The sequence below is a fragment of the Mus pahari genome, chromosome 13, assembly GCF_900095145.1.
Source record: "Mus pahari chromosome 13, PAHARI_EIJ_v1.1, whole genome shotgun sequence".
Taxonomy (NCBI): Eukaryota; Metazoa; Chordata; class Mammalia; order Rodentia; family Muridae; genus Mus; species Mus pahari.
In genome coordinates, this window is record NC_034602.1 from 18699022 (window position 1) to 18717924 (window position 18903).

An 18903-nucleotide genomic window follows, 5' to 3' on the forward strand; every position below is an offset into this window, starting at 1 on the left:
TCTGTTGGGCCCCATCAGAGGGTCTGACTGGCCTTTACAGCAGGGGACTAGCTTCAGGATGCTCCACAAATTGACCAGGAGCACGTCTGTCATGTTAGTACTTGAAAGACTGAAGCAGGATAACTGGAGGTTTCAAAGCTAGCCTGGGCTATGTGGCAAGACCCAATCAAAAAACAAACATGAAAATAAGTTAATTGATGCATTCAGATCTTTAGGGGTCAGGGGGACATTGACACATAGGTCTGTTTTCCCAGCCTCTTCCTGGCCTTGATGTTACCATCCCAGGATGAATGCCACAGGCAGAAGAATTCCATGTAGCCATGCTCCTGAAACTAGAGGAAAACTATGCAATTATCCACACATCAGTCTCTTACAGACTCCCAACAAGAAATTCAAAACCGAATGTGGTGGTGGGGAGGTCTCTGGCCACCAAGACAAATGGTTTACAAATTTTCCCAAGCAAGACAAGTAAGGTTCAGGACAGAAAGTGAAGGGTACCAGGTGGTATTGGTGGGACAGTGGTTGCATTCACATGGTGACTACACAGGGATTTGAGAATGGAAACTGTCTGAGGCTGGTCACATTTCTTGTTGAAGTTCTGTGCTTTCGTATGGAAAAGCCAGGAAGAGGAAGGTATCCAGCAAACGATCAAGGTACAATCAGAGCTCCACAGTGCCTGGCACACATAGACAGAAAACAAGCAAATATTGTGTCCAAGCCCAATTCTGCACAACTGAGTGTGGAAACTAGAGCATGTGACTTGTGTATCAGTGCCACATCTGAAAGATGGACTTAAACCATCACTCACAATGTGTTTAGGCACAATAAACATCGATTGCTATGGGGTACAGACCACAGTTAGAGAAGGCTAGTATTGTCTTCTCTCACCATACATATAAAGTTTTCCTTTAACCATAGAATCCCAAATCTACAAAGACTCAAGTAAAACAGAGTCATATTTGCATGGAACCCATGCACATCCACCTGCATAATTAAGCTGTCCCCAGGTGACTTATACTACCTACTTGTACCAAGTGCTCGATCAATAATTGTCTAACTCTATCATTTAGGGGGTGACAAATTCAGATGCAAATTATCTAAGTATTTTTAGTCTACACTATATTGAACTCACAGTGTTAAGTCCATACATAGGAGTTCTGGGTAAACTTTAAAATGCTGTCCAGCTAGGTTTTCTTCTCGCCATCTCCTCTAAGTCCTCCCAGCACTGTATTTTCATGCAGGCCCCCAAATTTAGTTTTCCAAAGCATAAAACCATCCATAACCACTAATACCCACTAATTGCTTATGCTCACTGTGTACCTATTACCAGGGACTTTCCAGTAAGGAGCTCATTATTTCCAGTGCATCTGGAGCTGAACTTTCAGATATCAGAACTCAAAAGTTGTCAGGGCAAGCTACAGTTCAGAGGGAATGAAAGTGTGACTTTCAGAACACATCATAGGGAAGCCTAATCATCTTTAGTGTTGGAAACAAGGAATTGTGGGAGGGAGGAAGACAGAAAATGGCAAAGAGTGAAAAGCTGAGATTCTAGCTTGAGTCTATCAGAAGTATCCCAGAATTGGGGAGAGAAGCATCTGAGAACTGAGAGCTAGCATTCGCTAGCCTGGATAGGTTCTGAAGACTCCAGATGTTATTGTGGAAAAAGCTGACCTCTGCTATAATACTGAAGCTCACAAGTACAGGAGTCCTTCAAGTGTTCTGACAGGGAAGAGGCACTTACGATTACAGAACAGAGACGGGACCTCTGGTGACCAGAGATCCTGAAGGAGCTGGAACAAGATAGCTGTTAAGAATAAAGCCTCCAACATCTCTGGGGGCTGCAAAGAGGCAGACAATTACTCACAGCTATGGAAGCTAAGATGCTGCTCCCAAGAAAACATAGGACCTGTAGCACCTCAGACAGTTGGCTGGATTCTGTAACAAGAAGCATGGCAAGAAACCAGAGAGCTGGCAAGGATAAGGTGCCCTTCTTCATAGCTTGATGTTATGGCACTCCTTCCTGTCTGGTAACTGAAGCCTGGCCCGGTCTTTATGGGGATAACCACCAAATCACTGAGTAATTTCCCACAGTAATTGGATTTCTGAGAAACTCAAAGACCAGGACAGGCCAACAAACGTCCAAGCCAAAAACTGATACATATAACAATTTTCAGGCAATTTCAGATTTTAAGAGGCCAAAAGCTAACGGAAAATGTTCCCAAATTACAGCTAGTGATCTTTCAGCTCCCATGGGGGAATTTGATCTGTTCTTCCTGACCCTGCTGTTCAGTTCTGTTCAGTTATCCCGAGGAGGAGCTCAGACTCCAAGCTAGTTGCTAAAGGCAAGAACTGAAAACAAGAGGTCTTTCCCACTGGCTTTGGTGGACTAACAGCCGCTCAAAAACCACTGCCACAGTTTTGTCGCCAGGTGGCGGAAGTGTCCTTTCTAGCAACTCAATATACCAGAACTGTCCAGTTCACACTCTGAGCACGTGATGTGAAAAGTAGCTAAGTATTCATGTGCGAATGTCTCACTAACTTCTGGTAAACGGTGGCTGTATTATTTTGAGATGGAGCAAAAGGTAGAAGTGCTATCTTCTAAGTTTGCTTTGGCAGGGTGGGACTGGTCAAATGCACACACACACACACACACACACACACACACACAAAACCATTGACTACAGTCTCATTTTCATCATTTTTACTCTACTTCCACATTCTGCCCTGTTGACTTACTAAACTATTCACCCACTTTCCCTCCAGTCTGCCCAGGAGCAATGTGAGTCCATGTGAGTCACTGGAAAGCTGGCAGGCACCCCTTGTTTTCTGATGGAGAATCATCCAATAGGGCTACCACAGACAAGCTCTGCTCTCTCTTGGTACTTCTGTCTCCTTTCCATAGGTAGAGGGCTGTTTCCTTATTGGGCTGAAATAGACCTTCATCCTTCCTTCCTCTCAAATCCAAGCAGAAGCAAGCAGCCACAGGGCATTCAGCCTGGCTGCCTGTGCTCTTCAGAGAAGACATTTTTGTCATTCCTTGTCCTCCATTCTCTGTCAGGGAATGGATTTGCACACAAAGGGACTTAATTAAGAACTGTCCCCAGAAGCTGTCAGTTTCTGAGAGTCTGGAAGAAACAAACCCCCTCTGGGAACCATAGTGCAAATTCACAGAGCCTGGGGGAGGTGGTGGGGTGGCCCAGCTTTCTTCTTCAGCACCAGCCAATAATATTTTAAGATCTTCCTCTGCCAAAGACTTCCCAATCCTTGTCTGAACAGTTCTCTCTGATTAGTGCAGATCCTACAGAAATCTGCAAGGGCAGGAAAGAATAGAAAATGGTACTCATATAGCACGTGGATTTGGTAGCAAAGAGCTGAGTAACTTAAAGGAATAGAAGGAAGCAAGGCAACGTCTTCTGCTGATCGTTCAGACATGATACCTGCAGACGGATGGATATATGATCAGAATGGATGCATCAAAAGCAACCATACCACTTCTGACATACACTCCACACACCACTAGCAAGAGCAGGCCTCTTTGGTGGCCTTATCTCCTCTCTGGCCACTGCAAAGAACACGTGAGTTTTTTCAAAGAACATCACAGTATCACCACAACTCTCCTTCAAACACGGCCAGCAGTTGGGTTCTGCAAAACCCAGAGAAGCTCTTGGGCCTCAAAGACTCTAAGATCAAGTGATTTTGCTATCTATCAGGACCAACATAGGAAGAAGGTTTTGCTCTCTAGCATGCCAAAAGCCATAGGGCTGCATATAGGCAGTCAGACTCAGAGGCCCCAATGACCTGCTTTGGGGATCCTAGGTGAAACTAAGACTCTTATATTATACTAGTAATTAGTTTACTCACTTACAGATTCCTAAATTAAGCCCTTATGTGTATATGATCAACTACTTAGATCCCACTTGTAGAAAAGAAGCCCCTCCTGCAAAGCTCACTAAAAGGTAAACCACCTTTTTCTAAAAAACAAATCAAAACAAAAAACAAACAAAACCAACCAACCAAACAACAACAACAAAATCAACAAAACAAATAATAACCTGGAAGATCCAAACTCTTCTTAAGTAATCCTTGGGAGAATAAAGCAGAGGTGTAGTATTCACTGGTACATAGGGACTAAGATCAAACATGTTCCAAAGAATAAGCTTTGAAAAGACCTGTGAGTTGATGCCATTGCAGGGAACATAAACTCAGTTTAGGGATCATTCAGGTAGGAAAAAGACACAGTGAACAAGGTGAACCGAGTTGGGATCTGTAGCCAAGTGAAGACGTGTTGAATGCACTGAAACTGGTGTACATAGGTCTTAGAGAGAGAGACAGAGAGAGAGAGAGACAGAGAGAGACAGAGAGAGAGACAGAGAGACAGAGAGAGAGACAGAGAGAGACAGAGAGTGACAGAGACAGAGAGAGAGAGAGAGANTCTTCTTCTTCTTCTTCTTCTTCTTCTTCTTCTTCTTCTTCTTCTTCTTCTTCTTCTTCTTCTTCTTCTTCTTCTTCTTCTTCTTCTTCTTCTTTTGGCATTCTTAATGTAAGATGGCAAACAATGCTCATCTTAAGCAGATAATCATGAAAATATCTAAGTATACATCCCTTTGCCTTTGAACAGTGCCATGACAGCTTAAAGGTGGCATTTCTAAAAACCAGTGTGGACTCCATCAGTCCAGCTGTCATGTTACAGTCCATCTGAGTGCATCAACTGTCAACTAGTGTTTTAGAGCTCAGAGCCAGCTCACTAGAGAGTGAGCACTGCTGGCTCCCTTCAGCTGTCCTCTACCAAGCAAACCACCTTCTGTGCCATTCACACACATGTGAATAAAGTGCCAGCAGTGTCTCCAGGTTACCCAGCCCTTTTGTCTGAGGCCTTATCCTTTATGGAGAGGATCCTACAGGGCTCACTTAGAGAGCCCACTTTTGCAAGCAGACATACAGGAGCCAACATTCCTACGACCTAACAATTCAAGTGTGTTCCTCTCCCTTCCCTACTACCTGGGGCAAGATGATCTTATTTTCTTGGCTTCCTGGAGAGACCTGGAGCCCAGAAGCTCTGCCAACAGCAAGATGCTATCCGAGTTGAGACTTGAGAGCAGACTTTATCCTTCAGGCCACCCATCTCTCTTCTTCCAGCCTTGTCAGAATCATTTTTGATTTTTAACTCACCCTACACGGACATTTCTATATGTCTGACATAGCTAGGTACCAAGTGCTCAAGGCTATCCTGATCCATTCAGTATGTGTCTCACTGACCATCTGATGACCACACCCAAGGGGAATAAGGATAGATCTTCTACTGTTGGAGGGACTTTCTGTCTCAAAAGTGACTGTCATAATTCTTCACATACCAAAAGCAATTAATGAAAACAGTCACTTGCTTGAAACTAATTTGACTGTGTTTGACTTGAAGCCCTCTAATAAGACTGAGAGGTCTTTGAAAAAAGCACCCAAAATTTGAAAGACAAAGAGAACATTGTGAAGGCTGGGCATATGGAGCATTTGTATGGTTGGAGGCGCTATTTATTTCAGAACTTGTCCAGTGCATGATGGGTATAGAGAACCCACTAAGAAGGAATATCATTCTAAAGTGCTTTGATCTTCATTACAGAAAGCACAATAAAAACTGCCCATGGTCAAGGGGAGCCTGATGGTGCCTGTGATGGGAAGCTTTGGCAGCAGAGGGGCTTTTGAATATATCCACTTATTTCTTGATCTGGCCTAAAGCTGAGATTGGTCCACCTTCCTGAGATCACTCAAATGATGGACTTAAAGGGTTTCCCCACTTAAATTTCCTCATTCAAGCTGCAGGGAAAGAAAATAAACCCAGTATAGGTGAATTTGTTCCATCTGGCTTTTCTTCCTCCACCCAAGAAGGCAGGCACTGTGCAGGATCCATTTACCTATCAGTGTGCACCATGGGTATGAGTTGTCAAGCTGTTTTGCACATAGTAGGTTTCCAACCATAGACCTAGGTTCTACTATATGATGCCTGAAACTCCCTTTGCACTCTGATTCTGACAACTCATTAATTGAGAACTGCAGGCATATGCTATTTTGTCCAGTTTATTATTGCTCAAAACTAGATTATAAGGCTCTTTCCTGAATGATAATACTGGCTACATTGACCAGATTAGCACTTGTTTTTCCCATTTTTTCTGTCTTTGTTACACAGTCATTGATCACTAGGTCAGCCTGCCCTCAGCAACTCTGCATACAATATGTTCTCTGACTGCTCATGGTGCTGATGAACATCTTTCTTATGTCCTTGGTCTCACTAGTCTCAGAATGACAAAAGTAGATACCTTTTCTTTATCCTTGCTTATAGTTTCTAGGTTTTCTGAATCAGAAAATTAGTGTGTGTTGTAACCACAAAGTCATGGAACTGTTTCCTGATTTCTCTCTCAGTCTAGTTAAAAACCACTAGACCTTAGCGTCTCTCTTCTCTGCTGTGGAATATCTCCTTCCTATATTCCATTCACATGTCTGCTCCTTCATATTTATTTGCCAACTCACTAAATTAACCCTTCACCAGTGTTCAATCTTGTATTAGCTACTTTTCTTGTTACTGATACAAAGCAATGAACAAAAGCAACTTAAAGAAGGGTTTGCTTCAAGGTACAGAATACAGAGTATATCATGGTGGGGAAGTCAAGGTGTTGGTATGTGAGATGGAGGGTCACCACATTGCATTCTCAGTCAGGAGTTGGGAAGAGATGACTCTGCTATTAAATTTGACCCACCAATTTTCTTTCAACTGGTCATCCATTCCACTGAATGGTGTAGCTCATAGTCAGGTTTTTTTTCCTCCTACTGGAATCCTCTAACTGACATGCCAGGGAAGTGTCCCTCCTGGAGCACTCTAAATCTAGTCAATTTGACAAGGACGACCAACCATCACAAACCTACTTTTGCTAAACTCACTTACTATTGGACACAGACTTCTCTTTTGGCATCCCCTCATTAATGTAGGCTGCATTGGATTCTTTTTGTTTTTAAGCATGGCAAGTAGCTGGATTCCATTTGTATCTCTTATCTAGATGCTTTATTTTAGCATCCATCTCTTGATTCATATTCAATGCACTTTCATTTTAGGATCTCAAAGAATTTCAACAGCTTTGTTCTTGCCCAACTCTTGCTAATGAGTCCGATTCTTCCAATTAATCCAAATTTATCTGGCGATGACTCACATTGCTTAGAATGTTCTTTGTGGTGGTTCTAGAAGTCTAGGTGGAAGGTGCATCTCCTTTGTGTGTGCTTATTTAGATTAGGTATTTTGGCTCTCTTCTCAAGGAGTTAACTTGAGGAAAGCAGAAAATCTTGTGTTTTTCACACTTCATGGGAAGACCAAACTGATTTCGCACCTGTAAGAAGATGTGAGTGCAGAAACTCAAAGAAACCCTGAGTCTCTTTCTCCTCAACAACTGTGCTAAGGCCCTTAAGGACAGATCTTGGCTTTATAAAGCAAATACTGATCTAATTCCCTTCATAGATTCCTAGACCCACAAGACTGGCCCCATCAGAGCTAGGAGGCTTCCAGTGAACCTCTATTCCAAGGCAGACTTTGTTGTGTGTATTATAATTTCTACCTCTAGAGATCAATGTCTTTTACTTTCTTACTATTTCAGTTTTGCTTTTCAAAAGATGTTCCTAGGGTTGGACATTTTATGTTCCCTCTTAATCTACACATTAAAGGCTCGATTCTGAAATGTTACTATTGGGAGGTAGTGGGTCCTCAGATCAATAGATTTACAGACAGATCCATAGCCTTTGAGAGGATGTGCTTGAAGGTTATTGAGGTACCTTGGCTTGGTCCTCCCTTTCTTTTTGATCCTGGATCCTGATGTGACTGATTTTTCCCTACCATGTGCCCCTAACACAATATGCATAGCCCCTCATAACTGGCCAAAAACAATAAGTCCAACCAATCATGGATTATAATTTCCAAAATTGTGAATCAAACCCCCCTGATTTTATTAATAGATTTTCTTACTTTAATTGAATACTGAAAAACGTGGTTATGTTTTATATCATATCCAGGATTTTGTGTATTTTGTAAAAGGCAGAATTTTACCCATCTTCCATATTGCCATGGAATTAATGGTCTCTTGTTTAAAGCATAAGTTCTGTAATAATTGGAAATGAATGTAACTACAGAGCAGCTTAATTATTGGTCTTAGAGCTTTTCTACTGTCCTAGGGCCTCTGAGAGAACTCACAAGGCCACAGGCAGATGCCTGACATCATCTTTTTTTTGCAGATTCGAAAGCCAGGCTATGTCCTGGCTGCACCCCAATGCCTGACAGTAATAGAATGAGACAAGATATCCAGCTGGCAGGATATCAGCCCAGGAACACATGAGAGGCAAGAAGGACTTCCAACTACATGGTCAGAAAAGTACTGTGAAGGATGTTCAGAGCAGACCAGCCTGGGTAGAAAGTCTACCTTTCATTAGCCAATAATGGTTTTGTTTGAACAGCTTTTTCTTTCCCTTGGGACATCTGTCCTAGAGGCTCCTATCATTTAAAAATAGGCCATCACCAAGGATTGAATTCATTACTACTAATACTGAGCCATAGCAAGGAAGAATGGCTTTCTCCTGTCTACTTAGATCTTCCCACCAAGACCCTCTAGATATGTTATACCACAGTGGCCTTGCTTGTCAACTAGAGGGTCTTATTTGCTTCTCACACAGTCTCCCAAGATCTAGCCCATTACATGGCACATGTAAATTAAAATATTTTTAGGAAGGAACTGCCAGGATGGGTTTTATGTCAGCATGTATAAATATGGAGATTTTAATCTGAATAAAATTTCTTAAAACACAGCTCTACTAATCAGTAATTGACGATTAGGGTATCTTCAAATGGAGGCTCAGGGAGATCTAAACCACATCACAGCACAGCCAATCTTTCCAGGAGAACGCATCTGAGCATCTGCACAAGGGTTGAGGGTGGGATTTTTCTTACATCTGTTCAGAGTGTCATAAATACAAACTGTTCTCATTTTTTTCTGATGGTAAGAGATGTTCAGGGTACTGCCTATTACACTCTGCCAGCAAACAAGGCAGGCCTGAAAGTGTTCCCAGTTGTCGTATGTGGCAGACCAAGATTCACACTAGCATGTCTACATGCCAAGAACTCCATACCTACCGTTGAAGAAAAGTGGCACATGACAGTAAACAGTGTGAGAATCCTAGAACTCCTTCAGAGTATAAGCAGTTGTATGGCATTGAATAAGGTACACATTTTCTAAGGGGAAATGTTAGTACTAATGTCTATAGAAACAACAACTACTAAGTTGAGAGAGAGCCATGTGTGGGAGCAAATGACTTCCTAAGGCTGTCCCTCCACAGCTGCTAAAAGTCATCCCATTGCCACAGGAACTAGACAGCTGCATATTGACATGAACCTTTCACTTGTTTGATATTGTCACTAGACAAACACATGACATAGAGATGAGCTAACTACTGGGAAAACTCCCGATGGATTTGACTGTTGGGTCCCAGGTGGGTATGGTCTTCACTAAGGTCCTGCCTATCTCTGGAGACCTAATCTTCTGTGACTAATTGAATCATTGCCCTTTGCTCTTATGGGTTGCCTAGGACTAAATGTCTTTATTTCATTACAATTCAATAGTTCATAATTTAAAAGACACAGACATTTATTGCATTTTGAGTCCAAAACATCATAAATGTGTATAAATAAATGTTTAGCTAAATGGATTCAGTTTTTTTTTAGGCATAAATGTCATTCAGGTGGTGGAGTATGTGTAAATGTTCTTTTTGTACAAGTAGCTGGATCTAATCGTCATTCTCACCGCCACGCACAGAATGATACTTGCTCAGTGAGGGTAGATAGTAATAGCATTGTTTTTGGCTAAGCAACAAACACCAGTCAAAAGAATATAAACACCATTAGACTAAAAATGTGATTGAGTCTGTTTTACTGGCATTTATCCAAAATTGCAACAGACATCTATTTAGACAGAAGGTTTGGTTCTATGTTTCATGTAAAAAAAATACTATTCTCGTTGATGAAAGTCTAGAAATTTTTATGATAAAGTTAATGGTAAGCCAGATACTGAGTCAGAGAGAGAGAGAGAGAGAGAGAGAGAGAGAGAGAGAGAGAGAGAGAGAGAGAGAGAGAGAGAACGAGAACGAGAGCAAGCTTGCTTTAAACTCAGTAGCCCCTATCCAGTTTTCCTGTAGAAATCCCAAGTTTACTTCTCAACAGTTCTGAAATCTAACATACAATCCATCAAGCAATGCCTACTAATAATTCATATTCCCTTCTTCAAAGACATAGTGATTGCCAGTTGGGTTTCTTATTGCTCTGCTAACTGTGCTGAATACCTTGAGCTGTTACTCTCTAATCAGAAGCAAGGAAACATGAAGTGTTAGCTATCTAATACAGTTTTACTTCAGTGAGCCCCATGAGTTCCATTGGTTTGAATGAGATACTGAACATGGTTGCAGACTTCCATTTATACCTTCACAAATCCTTCAGAAGCAGAATTCCCACAGTGGCAACAACTTGTTGGGTAGATCAAAATAAACTTACTTCTTGTTAATGAATTTCAAATTCAGTCTGCTTCTTCACTAAATGGTAGTCATCATGGGGGACAGGTTTAAAATTTGACAGAGTAGCAGAGTCATCTTCCAGCTGCTGTGACTTGAGGATGCATCCACAGAAGCAACATACCAACTCCAACAGTGGCACTCAGAATGACACAATTATATGGGCCAAGCTGATGTTCACTGGGTCTGGAATTATCATCTTTTCCTGTGCCTTGGCCATGTAGATATGTCCCTCTCTACTCTACATGTCTTGTTTTTCCCTTGGTCTCATTGCCACAAGTTGAACTCTGGTTCTCTGGTTGTTGACACTCTGTGCTACAAAGTGAACTATATTCTGACTTATTTGGTCAAGTCACAATTACAATATCTAATAATTTGACTGCATTTGGATATCTGGCCTTTGAGATGGGAAATTGAGTTAAAATGAGGTCATTGGAGTGACAACCCAACAGTACTGGTATCCTGGCAAGAAATTTAGGTTGGGAGATTTAGCTTAGAGTGTTCGTTTGTCATCTGGAAGGCCACAGATTCAACCCCGACAACAACAATCGCCACCACCAAGGAAGAAAGAAAGAAAGAAAAGGACAAGAAACTCTGAATACAAATACCTGAAGAAAGGGCAAATAATGAGGAAAGACAGCCCTTTACAGGTCAAGGAAAACACCCTAGACATAATCAAGCCTGCATGTGCCTTGATTTCACATTTCTATCCTCTAGGACCATTTTTATGTATTAGGGAACCCATTTTTTTTTTTTTTTTTAATTTGGTACTTGTTATGGAAACCCTAGCCAACTAATATCCCTCGAAAGCACAAAGCAGATAGAACTTGCTCTGTGTTGGATGTCTGCTGTTGCCGTTAAGTTGAAGAACAAGACAGTTGGTAACTAATCAAGAGGCGGTGGTAAATGGTTTTACTACTAACCTGACCTCCTAGTCAGGAAAATAAATGGGATTACAGCCATTCAGAGGAGTGCGGCTATCATCTTTGTCACTATGAACACCTTTGAGGTGTTTTGTTTAGAACTAAAGTTTTCTACTGATATGTATCCATAAATAGTAGTAGATTTGATAAGGGTTAAAGTAGCCAGAAAGGAGATAAAAGGCAGAGATGAGAGTCTGCAGTGAAAGGGTTGGGAAGCATGCGTCCAAGGATAGGGAAGCACAGAACCAAGTTGACGCTGATCTGTTATAGGCGCCAAATGCTCCACACATAACGGGCAACTGCTAGCAGCTGGCACCCCCCCCCCCAGAGTTCCACCTGCTTTTTACTTCAAATTCCCACCAGGAAGGACCAGCAATTTCTTCTGTCAGAAATTAGAGACCAGCCTGTTACAGGGCTCTGCATCTCCTTAGGAAAGAAAGTCTCCTTCCTCCTATTTCCAGCTCCCTTCCTTCTACATTAGTCTAGTATGTTGTACAATACATTGGTGGACAGATAATCTCTCTCTCTCTCTCTCTCTCTCTCTCTCTCTCTCTCTCTCTCTCTCTCTCTCTGACTGATACATGAACATTTGCAAAGTAAATATCCATCCAATGCCATCCAAAACCTCCAAGGACTTGAAGCTGACTCTGTACACTTCCATACTGATCCTGTGCAAAGCCTCCCATCCAAGTTTGGATCCTTGTACAATGTTGAGAAGCAAAAGCCACAGACACAAATGACTTCTATGGGCCATCTCAAATGAGAGCAATGACTAGAAATTTACTTGATACCAATATCAGGGAGCAAGTATAACTTAGAGTAAAACTTTTATGTAAACTATATATTATAATAGAAAGCACATAGTTAAAGTTAGTGACAACTTTGTGATATTCAAACACATGACATTTTAGCATGTGTAAAGACCACCTGAAAGTTAAGAATGAAAAGTCAGGCTGGAGATAGCTCAGCCAGTTTGCTTTGCAAGTATGAGGACCAGAGGTTAAAAGTCAGGAGCTGTGGCATACCCCTATAACCCTCATGCTTCAGACAGGGGGAAGGGTGGAGCCAGAGGATCTCTAGAGGTGGTGAGGGTAGCCAAATCAGTGAGCTGCTTCAGTTTCAAAGACCTTGTCTCAAAAACAAGGTGGGAACTGAGGAAGACAGTACATATTGACCTCTGGCTCTATGCATGTATGTATACACACACATGCAACCCCCCCCACACACGTGAGTGTGTGTGTGTGTGTATGTGTGTGCATGAGGTGTGTGTGTGTGTGTGTGTGTGAGAGAGAGAGAGAGAGAGAGAGAGAGAGAAAGAGAGAGAGAGAGAGAGAGAGGAGGGGGCGAGTATGAAAAGCCATTTAAAGAAGGAACATGTAAAAACTCAAATCTTTCCTGTTTCCTTTGTCACTATCACCCCTTTTCCCACAATTTAAAACCTATTTCGATCTATACAATACCAGTGTTTGCAGCCAAGAATCAAACAAGAGGTTGGTTGCCCTCCCCCAAAAAGGAAAAGACAGGTTTTATGTTTTGTTTTGTTTTTCCTCCTAGAATTTGGCAATGAATTATGATAACAGAAGTTTGAGTTCTCCTGTATTTGTGATTTCAGGTGCAGGGATGGCTCCACTGGGAAGTGTTACAGCTCTTTATTTTATAGGAAAATAATTCCTTAGCTCACCTCACAAAGCTGTTCTAAAGTGCTGGGGAACTCTATAACCAGAACAAGCAACAAATGTTACTAATTTAAAAACAACTGTTTGTCTTTGACTTTATAAGACTCTGATTATCTTATGAACCCAGACCACTTGAGAGAATTGTGCTGGGATTCCAAAACATCTGGAGAATTTTCTGGCAGCATCCTCACTACACAGGAGCCATTCTGAGGATAGTATGTTTGAGTTTGGGTCCTGTAAAATTTTCATCAAAGTTGTCTTTCTCCAAGGTGCTGAAGCCAAAGAATGTGGTACCTCTGAAACTATTCCCTGCTCATTAGCCTTGGGGACAGTTGGTTCCTCTTCTTAAAGAAAACAACAACAAAAAGATTCCCACATCAGGCATTGCATGTCTTGTAGTCAAGCATTTGACCAGCAGGGAAATCCAAATGGAAACCTATGTTTCCTAACTAAAACACAAAGCCAGTTACACAGTTTTCAGATTATCTGTAGATCAGTTCCTCCTGGCTGAACACTTCACTATGCTCCACATCCTGGCTGGCATTCACTCCACTCAGGATGCTCTCTGCTGGTAGGGGAAAAAAATGTCTTTGGAATGCTAAACCAAAGGCCAGAGTTATTTTGCAGTGTTTGCGAATGCAGACATTGAGTACATTTCTAAGGTTCCTAACCCAGAGGCAGACAATGCTCCTTGAACCATGCCCAACCCATATAAGCAGGGTAGAACCTCCATGCACACTTAAGATTCCAATAGGAATTGACCATACTTCAAGTGGAAGGTAAGGGTGAGAGCATCAACTATAGAGTAGAATTTCTTAGCTTGGCACAATCTGCTCTGTTAGTTGCTCTACCTTCAGAACATTAAAAAAAAAAAAAATACTCCCTGCCTCAGTTTCTTCTTTATAAAACGGAGATAGATAATCTACCTCCTAGTCTGATGTATCACTATGTGAGAACCTTAGCCCGGAACCCAATACAGAAGATCGAGAGAAATAAAATGCACTGCATTCCTCTATGATTAAAGCACTTTTAACCACAAACTGGTCTTCTTGATATTGCTTTCCAGCATGTTTTGACAACTAGTAAATAAAAATATTTTCTTCTGATACTTAGAACAGTTACTTGTTAGTCTGAACTCCAGATCTAGGGGAATGGCTTATGCATATGAATGGTCTTCCTTAATTAGCCATTAACTAAAGACTATGTCCCAAGTGGCAGGGTAATTTACACCGTGTTTGAAAACAGGTTGAGCACTTCACTTCTAAATTAGGAGCAATGAATTCATGTTGAAAGTGTAGCCAATAACCCAGCAGCTGTTCCCTTAGTTTCAAAGCTTCAGTCCAAAGTAACCTTTTTACAGCAAATACCTGATCAATCAATACAGATTGTCCACACTGGTCTACCAAGGACTACCCCAGCACTGGAGAGAGGGCATCTTAAAGGGGTACCCAAAGTGCCCTCTACCTCTGAGAACGAGGGAGTGCCTTCTTTTCAAAGAGAGAGGGGGGTGGGGTGGGATGCCACAGAACCAAAGCCATTGTGCCCCTTCTCAGAGGGTGCCAAGTCGCCAGTAGGCGCTTGCCTCTTACCACGAACTCCTCCAAAGTCTGGTAGGTCTTGCCCCGGAACTCGCAGTAGTTCTTCTTCTCCTTGCACTGCGGACAGCACTGGCTGGTGTCGACGTGGATGCAGCGCGGGTGAAGCCTTGGGCACTCTGGCTGTGCGCAAAGGGGCCCCTCCTCCGTACACAGACACGGGCAGGCTGAGGGACCTGGGGCGAACTTCTCCCCGATCGCATACACGAAGCCGCTCTCGTCCACGCAGCCCTTCCCGCGGTAGTCGGGGTAGGCGTATTCCTCAGGCAGCTCGGGTGTGGGCACGAGTTCCAGGCTGATAGCTTCCTGGGCGGCGGCCGGGGGCTCCCCCTGTGGGGTATCCCCACGAGGCCGGACCTGCCAGTCCGAGGCCTTGGCGCTCCCTCCCTGGGCAGCCCAGGCCTGCTTCTGCTTGCTCCACGCCTCCCGGCCCGAGAGCGCGCGGCTGCCCTTGCTCTTCCAGTCCCGGGCACTGCTGCCCTCGTCCCTCGAGGCGCGCCCGAGCTCGCTCACCCGCCCCGGGCTGTCCCGAGACGCGTGCTCGCGCTTCTCCTGGCCGGGTTGCTCAGGAGCTTGGGCCAGTTTCTCCAGCGGGATGCTCGGACTGCACAGAGCCACCATCAGGCAGCAGGTGACCAAGAGGGAACTGGAGAGCGCGCCAACTGCCATCGCAGAGGAGCTAGGCATCCCCTACCACGTCCCGGCGGGCGGGCGGGCGGGGAGCGCGGACGATGAGCGAGTCGCATTCACAGCCCGGGGGCGCGCCGCTGCCAGCCTGGAGTCGCCGTCCCTGCGGAGAGAACAGCAGTACAACTGAGCTCCGCGGCTCGCGCGCACCTCGGCCCCGCCGTAGCCCCCTCCCGACCCGGCGCCGCCCGGGCTCTAGCATCCCTCTAGATTAACGAGCTGGACGCCGGGGGCGGGGGCAACTTGCCCAGTGTCTGGTATACAACGAGGTTCTCAGACATCACACATGTGCAGGAATACACAGAAAGCCAAGTTGGAGAAAAACACCGGCCGCGAGGGTCTCCTGCAGTGGAGATTAGTGCTGGAGATGGTCACTGGCAGGATGCTGAGCCCAGAAAATGCAGCAAGTCGGGCGGGTGCGGGCTGCAAGGCTTGCACTCAAAGCTCAAATCCTGGCACCTGGACTGGCCCTCCCTAAGTCCTGGCCGCATTTCCCGCAGGTTTCTAAACAGAGAATTCCGCAGTGGAGTTGGAGACTGACAAACGTGCGCGCAAATTAAAGAGAAACCCTTTCTCTCCTGCCCAAGGGGTTTGTGCATGGAAAGGAAGCTGGGGGAGAAGTGAGAGAAAAAGGAAAACACTCCCTCCCAACAAAACCAGAATCTTGTTGTTACTCCGAAGACCCCACAACTCATTTGTAACTTCTTAGATGCTTGCTCTCTAGGGAGTACATGACTCTTGGTTCTCTAACCTGGGCACTATCTGGCCTTTGCCTGGTTGGCCAGGTCCAGGATTCCCTAGCCTTTACTCCTTAGCTGCTACCCCACTTCCAGTACTGGCTCTTCACTAGGAGATGTGAAGGGTGACTGTGAGCGCTGCTTCCAGCCAGAGCGCTATGCTAGCTTGGAGTAGCATATAACCCAGAGGGGTCTTGGTGATGGATAAGTGATGCTCGTCCAGGGAGTACTGAGAAGGAAGGAGGAGAGTGCAGGGTCATAGGATTAGGGCCAAGACTATCTTACTGAAGGGCCTCTTCCAGCCTTTCGTGGATCTCAAAGTTTCTGCCACCCAAAGGAGTCCAGAGCCCCCAGACATCGCTGGGTACAGACATTCCAGTCTCTGTTTGCTTCTGCCAAACACCCCCCTCTCCGTGCGCACCAGTGCCTCTGTCCCCCTCTACCTCAGCCAGCCCTTTCTATTAGGACTCCAATTAGGGCTGGCCTCTGGCTCACCGCCAATGCCAGTGGACTTCAGCCCAGGGCGAGTCGCCCATATTTAAAACTTGGCAGGCAAGAAGAGGCCCTCTCCTTCAGATCGGCCATAGAGTAGTTTCCGGAGGCGTCCCCGTGCCCGCGGCGTGGACCTCCAACATGCACCCTCACCCCGGCGGAGTGGCACCTACATACATGAGCTCAGGAGGCAGGAGGAACGCCAGGCTCTAGCGGGTGCGGCCCTGGGGCTCCAGAGCCCATCCTGGTACCGGCGGGGCACCAGCGCAGGGCAGACCGTGGAGAGCACAGTCCGACCTGCGCGCTCCGCCCGGCGCATGCACCCGGCTAGAGCATTTGACCCAGCCTGTTCATCTGGCTGCTGGTGGCCGGTAGCCTTCTTTGAGTCTTGTCAGTGCCCGCGTTCCCTTCCGACTCTCATCCCCGGGTCTTGTCCCTGAGTCTCCACCACGAAGCGTGCTCTAGGGAGCCGCCAGAGCCCAGTCTTTCTCTCCTTGCCAGCCAGGCAAAGAATTTCTCCAAACCGAGCTGCGGGGACCAGTGGGCAGCCTCTGCGCCCTAGAGGAGAGGAGCAGCTCGGAGCGCGTCCTGAGGGCCAATGGGATGCACGGTGGCTGAGAGCGCACGCCCGCCGCCTGTCGCAGCTGCCTAGCGTAGTGCTCACACCCCGCTCCCTCCTCCGCTGCCCACGCTCACGAGGCGTCGCCACCAGGGCTGGCGTTGCCCTGCCCTCGGTGGGTAGGAGACCTGAGCAGCACGCGCTGCCCTAGCAGCCGCTGCTCAGCCCACCTGTCAGGCTCACTCAGGCTTCCTTCTCAGACTTGTCACTCACTCCCCTCTGGACCTTTCATCTTGGCTTTTCTTCTTTCTGTTTATTCTTTTCTTTAAAATCCTCTCCCCTAATTGGCCCCCTCTGGCTTTGCTCTAGGTGAACAGATTGCTTTTGCTGCTGTTGGAAATGTAAACCAAACTGTTGAGTTTGGAATTCCGAGGATGTGTTAGCAGAGCCTGTAGGGAGGTTTACATCTAGAAACCCAGAGGAACAGACAAGGACGAACAAGAAAGGTGGAAGATTTCAAACAGCATACACTCTGGTTCTCCTCTACCACAGAGGCTGCTGCGGGCTGCTGCTGACTTGTTCAAATGCTGATGTCAGTTCCCTCCGCTTTGATCTTGAAGGCAGAATCTGCCTCTTTTCTTGGATAAAGGACAGTGGTATATGTTCAAATTAATCTCCAATGTGAGATGTTTAAAGAAATATCTATTTCTTGGACAGTGGCTACTCTCCATGCCAGCGGTGCTCAGATAGTAACACAGGACTTTGCAGGGTCCGGCCATCTGTTGGGAGCGAGACTGCCTTGGAAGGAAGGAACTACTTTCTCCGCCTCTGTGTACAGGATGAACCAAGGATTAAGTGGAGACCTGAAAGAATAAGACCTGGAAATTCCTTGGGAGACTGCTTTTCCTTACATATAGACACATGCATACTGACAAAAATTTAGGGAGTCTCTATGACCAGGATAATCGATGCTTCCTGCATTTGCTGCAAACACCACTCTTGTCCCTTGCAGAGAAAAGAAGACCTATCCTTGCCTGGGGGTTGCTGCCTCGTTTACAGAGATCCCTTGCTCCTCCCATATGCCTCAATCATAACTTCCGGGCTGTATGGTACCACTAAGACAAATACCTCCACATACCTCCATAAAAATAGCACTGTAGGTGTGATTATTTTTATCATGGGACATGAGCCCTCCATGGAGTACCTAGAGACAACAACAAATGCTTTCTAGAATCAAGGCTGTTATTGCTAACTGCTCTAGTCATGAAATAGCCCAGGTCTTTGTTTTATCAAGTGCCCCCCACCATTTACTTACAGGTGGGAATTGCACATGTGTACACTTTCTAGGACTATGTAATAATACATGTGAACAAGCATAACTGAAAAATCAGGTGCCCAATTGAAGGGATGAAGATGTTTTATTTGCCTCACCTTGGTCCTAATGAAGAGGTTTTGTTTCACTATGATCCCAAGTCACTTTGAAACTTTTTTCCCCAACCTTATGGTTATAATGAAGAGATATTAATATGAGTATTCAAGCTTGCAAGTAAAGACTTGGCTTGCTAAGGAAATACTGGTTATCCCACTATGTGTCTAAACTGGTCTTTCTTATCAGATATTCTGGAACAGTAATTGGGCAGATTAGATGAAGGGAGA

At 44.9% G+C, this 18903-nt stretch overlaps 1 protein-coding gene across 1 annotated transcript in view; it reads right to left on the bottom strand.

Moving 5' to 3' along the window:
• Vwc2 (von Willebrand factor C domain containing 2) overlaps positions 1-17357 on the bottom strand; it is a 134508-nt gene extending 117151 nt beyond the window's left edge. Inside the window, exons 1-2 of the mRNA XM_021211047.1 lie at positions 16866-17357; positions 14767-15562 (exon numbers count right to left, since the gene is read on the bottom strand). Of these exons, the coding sequence (XP_021066706.1) occupies positions 14767-15459 (693 nt within the window). The 5' untranslated portion in view covers positions 15460-15562; positions 16866-17357. The remainder of the gene's footprint in view (positions 1-14766; positions 15563-16865) is intronic.
• Positions 17358-18903: the final 1546 nt, after the last annotated feature.